The sequence below is a fragment of the Etheostoma spectabile genome, unplaced genomic scaffold, assembly GCF_008692095.1.
Source record: "Etheostoma spectabile isolate EspeVRDwgs_2016 unplaced genomic scaffold, UIUC_Espe_1.0 scaffold00010231, whole genome shotgun sequence".
NCBI lineage: Eukaryota > Metazoa > Chordata > Actinopteri > Perciformes > Percidae > Etheostoma > Etheostoma spectabile.
Window position 1 is genome coordinate 9,553 of NW_022603812.1, and position 10,448 is coordinate 20,000.

The 10,448-nt window shown below is 49.0% G+C and overlaps 1 protein-coding gene across 1 annotated transcript in view; it reads right to left on the bottom strand.

The window, feature by feature from the left end:
- Positions 1-1,856: 1,856 nt before the first annotated feature.
- Positions 1,857-10,448, bottom strand: part of irf5 (interferon regulatory factor 5) — a 15,477-nt gene continuing 6,885 nt past the window's right edge. The window contains exons 4-9 of the mRNA XM_032508975.1: positions 9,946-9,971; positions 9,845-9,872; positions 9,154-9,435; positions 2,999-3,388; positions 2,557-2,675; positions 1,857-2,333 (exon numbers count right to left, since the gene is read on the bottom strand). Of these exons, the coding sequence (XP_032364866.1) occupies positions 2,145-2,333; positions 2,557-2,675; positions 2,999-3,388; positions 9,154-9,435; positions 9,845-9,872; positions 9,946-9,971 (1,034 nt within the window). The 3' untranslated portion in view covers positions 1,857-2,144. The remainder of the gene's footprint in view (positions 2,334-2,556; positions 2,676-2,998; positions 3,389-9,153; positions 9,436-9,844; positions 9,873-9,945; positions 9,972-10,448) is intronic.

Below are 10,448 nucleotides of genomic sequence, written 5' to 3' on the forward strand. Positions count from 1 at the left end.
ATTCCAGCTGCAGGTCTCTTGGGGGACGTCTCTATCAGTTTAACATCGAGAGACTGAAGTTCTTGCCCATTCTTCCTGTAAACCAGCTGGAGCTCAGTGAGGTTGGATGGAGAGCGTTGGTGAACAGCAGGTTTCAGTTCTTTCCACAGATTCTGGACTGGATTCAGGTCTGGACTTTGACTTGGCCGTTCTAACACCTGGATCCGTTTATTTGGGAACCGTTCCTTTGGAGATGTTGCTGTATGTTTGGGATCATGGTCTTGTTGGAAGATAAATCTCCGTCCCAGTTTCAGGTCTTTTGCAGACTCCAACAGGTTTTCATCCTGGTCCTGTATTTGGCTGCATCCATCTTCCCCTCAATCTGAACCATCTCCCCTGTCCCTGCTGAAGAGAAGCAGGCCCAGACCCTGATGCTGCCCCCCCATGTTGGACAGTGGGGATGGTGTGTTGAGGGTGAGGAGCTGTGTTGCTTTTACGCCAAACATATCGTTTTGCATTGTGGTTTCATCTGACCAGAGACCTTCTTCCACATGTTTGGGGGGTCTCCCAGGTGGCTTGTGGCAAACTTTAGACCAGACTGTTTATGGAGATCTTTGAGAAATGGCTTTCTTCTTGCCCCTCTTCCATGAAGGCCAGATTTGTGCAGTGTCCGACTGATTGTTGTCCTCTGGACAGACTGTCCCCCCTCAGCTGGAGGTCTCTGCAGTTCCTCCAGAGTGATCATGGGCCTCTTGGCTGCAACAACATCGGATCATTCAGAGATCCTCGCTGAACTTCTGGACTGAGTTTGTTGCACTGAAATTAAAGGGGCCAATCATTTAGCACGCACCACTTTCAGTTTATTATTTGCTAAAAAAGTTTCAAATATCCAATAGATCTCGTTCCACTTCACAATGTGTCCCACTTGTTGGTGATTCTTCACCAAAAATAAAAAATGTATACTACCGGTCAAAAGTTTGGGGTCACTAAGAAATTTCCATTGCACTCCATTATAGAAAGAATCCCAGCTGAGATCAGTTGCATTGTTTTTTTAACCAGGGCAGTAATCAGATTACATTATGTGCTTAGATAATTGCAAATAGGTTTGCCAGTGTTTTTCTAGTTAGTTTTTTAAAATGATATCAGATTAGTAAACATAATGTGCCTTTGGATGATTGAATGAATGGTTGGTAATAATGGGTAATGTAGATACACTACCGGTCCAAAGTTTGGGGTCACTTAGAAATGTCCATACCACTCCATTATAGACAGAACACCAGCTGATCTGAGTGGGGGGGCTGATCTTTAATGGAATATCTACATTACCCATTATCACCAACCATTCATTCAATCATCCAAAGGCTCATTATGTTCACTAATCTGATATCATTTTAAAAAAGAAAGAGAAGAAAAACACCGGCAAACCTATTTGCAATTATGTCAGCACATAATGTAATCTGATTATTGCCCTGGTTAAAAAAAACAAGGCAACTGATCTCAGCTGGGATTCTGTCTAGAATGGAGGGCAATGGAAATTTCGAAGTGACCCCAAACCTTTGACCGGTAGTGGATATCTTTATGTTTGAAGCCTGAAATGTGTCAAAAGGTTGAAAAGTTCAAGGGGGCCGAAAACTTTCGCAAGGCAGTGTACATATAATCTCAGAACATTGTGTTAATCTGTCCATCGTCTGATTATTTTCATCGTCGCTTTATCTTCTGATTTATATTCAATCAATTCAATAAAAGAATAATTACTGAACAACGCTCAGATGTGGATGAATTGGCTAATGGTTACAGATCTATAATTACACACAATACTGTAATAATACTATAATAATACTGCTTATTTTCCAGTAAGAAAAACAGTAAAGCTGGTGTATGAATGAATACTGTTTATTGAAACCCTGAACACAGATCTGGAAGTCTTGATATTAATACAACTTGTATAATTCCTCCGAGTGTTAGCGAGATATATATGTATGTATATACTGTGTGTATATATGTATGTGTACATATATGTATACACACTGTATATGTTCTGGGCCTAGCAGGGGCCCAGGGCCCCAGGATGGTGTGTTCAGGGCCTGGCAGCCCAGGGCCAGGCGGGGGCCCAGGTCCCCGGGATTATGCGTTCAGGGCCCGGTGGGGGCCCCAGGATGATGCGTTCAGGGCCCGGCAGCAGCCCAGGGGCCTTGGATGTGCTGGTTCTGCAGCAGCCTCTGCAGCTCCTTGAACTGCTCCACCGTCTGGTCCTTGACGTCCGGGTTTGAGATCTGGAGCCGGATGCTGTCGGTGGACCAGCTCAGCTCCCCAGAGAACATCTCCGTCAGGATCCGGGCCACCACCGGTACCACCTGGGCGAACCAGGACCACGTTAGATCAGCACCAAGTTAGACCAGCACTAGGTTGCATCAGCTTAGACCAGCACCTCGCTGGACCAGGACTAATATTCATTAATTCTAATATTCATTTATACTCATATTCAAAGAAGCCCCCCCCGGCTGTTCTTTTTGTCTGGTTTCTAAAGAAGCCCCCCCCCCCCGGGCCCTTCTTCTTCTCTGGTTTAAGCCCCCCCACCTGCACGATGATGAGCTTCTTCTCTCTGGGCTTGTTGTCGGGCCAGTCCTCCCCGAAGCAGAAGAACAGGTCAAAGGGCGGGGGGGCGGCCGCCTCCCCCCGGTGGAACAGGATCAGCCCTGAGGAATTATTATTAGTATTATTATTATTATATTATATATCACTAGATTATTATATGTTACTAAATTATTATTATTTTTATTTTAGTATTAGTATTAATATTATATATTACTTTAGTATATATATATAAATATGAATAAACAACCGCCTCATTAAAAGATTAGAATAGTTGATATTGAATGATTCTGTGCAGCTGTGTTAGGGTTAATTATAATTATACTATATTATATATTTTTTAATAGTTGACATTTAGTTATATTGATATGTAATGGCTGGTTGTGTGCAGCTGTGTGTAGATGGTTCGGGCTCTGTGATTGGTCACCTTGCAGGAAGTCGTTGAGGCTGAACACTTTGATCCTCTTCTCCCGCTCCAGGGGGTTGGGGCCGGCGTGGGGGGGCACCCCCGGCCCGGACCAGAACACCTTGCACTGGCAGAGGCGCATGGCATACAGGTCCTGCTGACACAGCTCCAGGATGAGGCCGCGCTCCATGGCGTCCAGCAGGGCGTCCGTGTAGAACTTCTGCTTGTGGCTCTGCAGCTCACCGGTGCCGGGGAATCGAACCTGCTGCAGGCTGACGGGGCCCAGCAGGTCCACCTGGTCCGGGGTGGGCTCCAGCAGCCCGAAGAACAGCCGGCAGCCCTGGGGGTTACTGACGGTCAGGGAACCCATGGGCCGGCCGCGGTACTGGAACTTAAGCTCCAAGTCCGTTACTACAGCAATGCAAAGGCAGAAAAGGCATTACTACGCCAACAAACAGGCAGGACAGGCGTTAGTAAGGCAACGCACAGGTAGGACAGGCGTTAGTAAGGCAACGCACAGGTAGGACAGCCGTTAGTAAGGCAACGCACAGGTAGGACAGCCGTTAGTAAGGCAACGCATTGGTAGGACAGCCGTTAGTAAGGCAACGCACAGGTAGGACAGCCGTTAGTAAGGGAAAGCACAGGTAGGACAGCCGTTAGTAAGGCAACGCACAGGTAGGACAGGCGTTACTACGGGAACGCACAGGCAGGACAGGCGTTAGTAAGGCAGCGCACAGGTAGGACAGCCGTTAGTAAGGCAACGCACAGGTAGGACAGCCGTTAGTAAGGCAACGCATTGGTAGGACAGCCGTTAGTAAGGCAACGCACAGGTAGGACAGCCGTTAGTAAGGGAAAGCACAGGTAGGACAGCCGTTAGTAAGGCAACGCACAGGTAGGACAGGCGTTACTACGGGAACGCACAGGCAGGACAGTCGTTAGTAAGGCAACGCACAGGTAGGACAGCCGTTAGTAAGGCAATGCATTGGTAGGACAGCCGTTAGTAAGGGAAAGCACAGGTAGGACAGCCGTTAGTAAGGCAACGCACAGGTAGGACAGGTTTTAGTAAAGCAACGCATTGGTAGGACAGCCGTTAGTAAGGCAACGCACAGGTAGGACAGGTTTTAGTAAAGCAACGCATTGGTAGGACAGCCGTTAGTAAGGCAACGCATTGGTAGGACAGCCGTTAGTAAGGGAAAGCACAGGTAGGACAGCCGTTAGTAAGGCAACGCACAGGTAGGACAGCCGTTAGTAAGGCAACGCACAGGTAGGACAGGTTTTAGTAAAGCAACGCACAGGTAGGACAGGTTTTAGTAAAGCAAAGCACAGGTAGGACAGCTGTTAGTAAGGCAACGCACAGGTAGGACAGCTGTTAGTAAGGCAACGCACAGGTAGGACAGCCATTAGTAAGGCAACGGACAGGTCGGACAGCCGTTAGTAAGGCAACGCACAGGTAGTACAGGTGTTACTACGGCAACGCACAGGTAGGACAGGCGTTAGTAAGGCAACGCATTGGTAGGACAGCCATTAGTAAGGCAACGCACAGGTAGGACAGCCATTAGTAAGTCAACGCACAGGTAGGACAGCTGTTAGTAAGGCAACGCACAGGTAGGACAGCTGTTAGTAAGGCAACGCACAGGTAGTACAGGCGTTAGTAAGGCAACGCACAGGTAGGACAGCCGTTAGTAAGGCAACGCACAGGTAGGACAGCCGTTAGTAAGGGAAAGCACAGGTAGGACAGCCGTTAGTAAGGCAACGCACAGGTAGGACAGCCGTTAGTAAGGCAACGCACAGGTAGGACAGCCGTTAGTAAGGCAATGCACAGGTAGGACAGTCGTTAGTAAGGCAACGCACAGGTAGGACAGCCGTTAGTAAGGCAATGCACAGGTAGGACAGGTTTTACTAAAGCAACGCACAGGTAGGACAGCCGTTAGTAAGGCAACGCATTGGTAGGACAGCCGTTAGTAAGGCAACGCACAGGTAGGACAGCCATTAGTAAGGCAACGCACAGGTAGGACAGGTTTTACTAAAGCAACGCACAGGTAGGACAGCCGTTAGTAAGGCAACGCACAGGTAGGACAGGTTTTAGTAAAGCAACGCACAGGTAGGACAGCTGTTAGTAAGGCAACGCACAGGTAGGACAGGTTTTAGTAAAGCAACGCACAGGTAGGACAGCTGTTAGTAAGGCAACGCACAGGTAGGACAGCTGTTAGTAAGGCAACGCACAGGTAGTACAGGCGTTACTAAGGCAACGCACAGGTAGGACAGGCGTTAGTAAGGCAACGCATTGGTAGGGCAGACGTTAGTAAGGCAACGCACAGGTAGGACAGCCGTTAGTAAGGCAACGCACAGGTAGGACAGGTTTTAGTAAAGCAACGCACAGGTAGGACAGCCGTTAGTAAGGCAACGCACAGGTAGGACAGGGTTTAGTAAAGCAACGCACAGGTAGGACAGCTGTTAGTAAGGCAACGCACAGGTAGGACAGCTGTTAGTAAGGCAACGCACAGGTAGGACAGCCATTAGTAAGGCAACGCACAGGTCGGACAGCCGTTAGTAAGGCAACGCACAGGTAGTACAGGTGTTACTACGGCAACGCACAGGTAGGACAGGCGTTAGTAAGGCAACGCATTGGTAGGACAGCCATTAGTAAGGCAACGCACAGGTAGGACAGCCATTAGTAAGGCAACGCACAGGTAGGACAGTTGTTAGTAAGGCAACGCACAGGTAGTACAGGCGTTAGTAAGGCAACGCACAGGTAGGACAGCCGTTAGTAAGGCAACGCACAGGTAGGACAGCCGTTAGTAAGGCAACGCACAGGTAGGACAGCCGTTAGTAAGGGAAAGCACAGGTAGGACAGCCGTTAGTAAGGCAACGCACAGGTAGGACAGCCATTAGTAAGGCAATGCACAGGTAGGACAGTCGTTAGTAAGGCAACGCACAGGTAGGACAGCCGTTAGTAAGGCAACGCACAGGTAGGACAGCCGTTAGTAAGGCAACGCACAGGTAGGACAGCTGTAAGTAAGGCAACGCACAGGTAGTACAGGCGTTAGTAAGGCAACGCACAGGTAGGACAGCCGTTAGTAAGGCAACGCACAGGTAGGACAGCCGTTAGTAAGGCAACGCACAGGTAGGACAGCCGTTAGTAAGGGAAAGCACAGGTAGGACAGCCGTTAGTAAGGCAACGCACAGGTAGAACAGCCGTTAGTAAGGCAACGCACAGGTAGGACAGCCGTTAGTAAGGCAATGCACAGGTAGGACAGTCGTTAGTAAGGCAACGCACAGGTAGGACAGCCGTTAGTAAGGCAATGCACAGGTAGGACAGGTTTTACTAAAGCAACGCACAGGTAGGACAGCGTTAGTAAGGCAACGCATTGGTAGGACAGCCGTTAGTAAGGCAACGCACAGGTAGGACAGCCATTAGTAAGGCAACGCACAGGTAGGACAGGTTTTACTAAAGCAACGCACAGGTAGGACAGCCGTTAGTAAGGCAACGCACAGGTAGGACAGGTTTTAGTAAAGCAACGCACAGGTAGGACAGCTGTTAGTAAGGCAACGCACAGGTAGGACAGGTTTTAGTAAAGCAACGCACAGGTAGGACAGCTGTTAGTAAGGCAACGCACAGGTAGGACAGCTGTTAGTAAGGCAACGCACAGGTAGTACAGGCGTTACTAAGGCAACGCACAGGTAGGACAGGCGTAGTAAGGCAACGCATTGGTAGGACAGACGTTAGTAAGGCAACGCACAGGTAGGACAGCCGTTAGTAAGGCAACGCACAGGTAGGACAGGTTTTAGTAAGCAACGCACAGGTAGGACAGCCGTTAGTAAGGCAACGCACAGGTAGGACAGCCGTTAGTAAGGCAACGCACAGGTAGGACAGCCATTAGTAAGGCAATGCACAGGTAGGACAGTCGTTAGTAAGGCAACGCACAGGTAGGACAGCCGTTAGTAAGGCAACGCACAGGTAGGACAGCCATTAGTAAGGCAATGCACAGGTAGGACAGTCGTTAGTAAGGCAACGCACAGGTAGGACAGCCATTAGTAAGGCAACGCACAGGTCGGACAGCCGTTAGTAAGGCAACGCACAGGTAGTACAGGTGTTACTACGGCAACGCACAGGTAGGACAGGCGTTAGTAAGGCAACGCATTGGTAGGACAGCCATTAGTAAGGCAACGCACAGGTAGGACAGCCATTAGTAAGGCAACGCACAGGTAGGACAGCTGTTAGTAAGGCAACGCACAGGTAGTACAGGCGTTAGTAAGGCAACGCACAGGTAGGACAGCCGTTAGTAAGGCAACGCACAGGTAGGACAGCCGTTAGTAAGGCAACGCACAGGTAGGACAGCCGTTAGTAAGGGAAAGCACAGGTAGGACAGCCGTTAGTAAGGCAACGCACAGGTAGGACAGCCGTTAGTAAGGCAACGCACAGGTAGGACAGCCATTAGTAAGGCAATGCACAGGTAGGACAGTCGTTAGTAAGGCAACGCACAGGTAGGACAGCCGTTAGTAAGGCAACGCACAGGTAGGACAGCCATTAGTAAGGCAATGCACAGGTAGGACAGTCGTTAGTAAGGCAACGCACAGGTAGGACAGCCATTAGTAAGGCAACGCACAGGTCGGACAGCCGTTAGTAAGGCAACGCACAGGTAGTACAGGTGTTACTACGGCAACGCACAGGTAGGACAGGCGTTAGTAAGGCAACGCATTGGTAGGACAGCCATTAGTAAGGCAACGCACAGGTAGGACAGCCATTAGTAAGGCAACGCACAGGTCGGACAGCCGTTAGTAAGGCAACGCACAGGTAGTACAGGTTTACTACGGCAACGCACAGGTAGGACAGGCGTTAGTAAGGCAACGCATTGGTAGGACAGCCATAGTAAGGCAACGCACAGGTAGGACAGCCATTAGTAAGGCAACGCACAGGTAGGACAGCTGTTAGTAAGGCAACGCACAGGTAGTACAGGCGTTAGTAAGGCAACGCACAGGTAGGACAGCCGTTAGTAAGGCAACGCACAGGTAGGACAGCCGTTAGTAAGGGAAAGCACAGGTAGGACAGCCGTTAGTAAGGCAACGCACAGGTAGGACAGCCGTTAGTAAGGCAACGCACAGGTAGGACAGCCATTAGTAAGGCAATGCACAGGTAGGACAGTCGTTAGTAAGGCAACGCACAGGTAGGACAGCCGTTAGTAAGGCAATGCACAGGTAGGACAGGTTTTACTAAAGCAACGCACAGGTAGGACAGCCGTTAGTAAGGCAACGCATTGGTAGGACAGCCGTTAGTAAGGCAACGCATTGGTAGGACAGCCGTTAGTAAGGCAACGCACAGGTAGGACAGCCATTAGTAAGGCAACGCACAGGTAGGACAGGTTTTACTAAAGCAACGCACAGGTAGGACAGCCGTTAGTAAGGCAACGCACAGGTAGGACAGGTTTTAGTAAAGCAACGCACAGGTAGGACAGCTGTTAGTAAGGCAACGCACAGGTAGGACAGGTTTTAGTAAAGCAACGCACAGGTAGGACAGCTGTTAGTAAGGCAACGCACAGGTAGGACAGCTGTTAGTAAGGCAACGCACAGGTAGTACAGGCGTTACTAAGGCAACGCACAGGTAGGACAGGCGTTAGTAAGGCAACGCATTGGTAGGACAGACGTTAGTAAGGCAACGCACAGGTAGGACAGCCGTTAGTAAGGCAACGCACAGGTAGGACAGGTTTTAGTAAAGCAACGCACAGGTAGGACAGCCGTTAGTAAGGCAACGCACAGGTAGGACAGGGTTTAGTAAAGCAACGCACAGGTAGGACAGCTGTTAGTAAGGCAACGCACAGGTAGGACAAGTTTTAGTAAAGCAACGCACAGGTAGGACAGCTGTTAGTAAGGCAACGCACAGGTAGGACAGCTGTTAGTAAGGCAACGCACAGGTAGGACAGGCGTTACTACGGCAACGCACAGGTAGGACAGGCGTTAGTAAGGCAACGCATTGGTAGGACAGCCGTTAGTAAGGCAAAGCACAGGAAGGACAGGTTTTAGTAAAGCAACGCACAGGTAGGACAGCCGTTAGTAAGGCAACGCACAGGTAGGACAGCAGTTACTATGACAACACACAGGTAGGACTAATAGTTTCCCCTGCTTCCTGTCTTAGTGTACTTTAACCTACTGTATTATACTGTAATGTAACAGTTACTCACGCGGGACGCTGCTGAGCAGGTCGTACTTGCAGTGCGTCTGGTTATGGACGTCGTGTATGCTGCTGGCCTCCATGGGGGCAGGGCAAGGGGGGGCGGACTCAGCCGGGGGGGGCAGAGAGACAAAGCTCTGCCCACACCCCCCCTCACACTGAACCTGGACGTCAGGGGTCATGGGGAGGCCGGGGGTCACGGGACTAAACGTCCCGTCGGAGGACAGCCTGAAGGGACGGACGTCTGCGTGGGGCCCACAGCTGAAGAGGGGGGGGTCGCTGGGCCGCGGGTCTGGGGGTGACATAACATCATCACATAACACAGGAAGCCAGGGTTTGATGAAACATTTCTCCTCAAACAAAGCAAAATTAATAAAATATCAGTCAAATTTAGAGCTCTGATGCTATGAAACTAAAATACAAAATACACATAACTGTTACCAAATATTACTTCATGACGTTGAACATACAAACATCGCACCCAGACCTCTTTTGTCCAATCAGAACACAGACCTCTTTTGTCCAATCAGAACACAGACCTCTTTTGTCCAATCAGAACACCAGACCTCTTTTGTCCAATAAGAAAACCAGAACTCTTTCCTCCAATCAGAACACCAGACCCATTTAAGAATTCCATTAATCGCCATGACGCCGCTGCTTTCTCAACCTGTTAACACCGTTTCCATGGAGACGGGACTTACTGAGGGAGAGCTCCATCAGATTGGGCATCTGAGAATAAAACACATGATGTCAGATAATGAAATGATGAAATGATGAATATAAATCACAGAGTCTTCCTCACCTCCTCGTCATCATCATCCGCTGCGTCTGAAACACACAGCACGAAATATGAATAATGAAATATAAATATACACGCATATCAGCGCATCATTTACATAAAGTTAGAGATACAGTGAGTATAATAAGTATTTAACAAGTTCTCCCACTTAGAAATCATGGAGGGTCTGATGTCCTCGTAGGACCATGTCCACTGTGAGAGACATGTCCACTGTGAGAGACATAATCTAAAAAAACATCCAGAAATCACATTGTAGGATTTATTAACTATTTATTTGTATGATACAGCTGTAAATAAGTATTTAAACACCTGTCTATCAGCTAGAATTCTGTCCCTCAAAGACCTGTTAGTCTGTCTTCATAATGTCCCTCAAAGACCTGTTAGTCTGTCTTCATAATGTCCCCCCCCCCCACTCCATTTATTATCCTAAATTAGATGCACCTGTTTGAGGACGTTAGCTGCATAAAGACACCTGTCCCCCCCATCCAATCAGTAAGAATCCAACT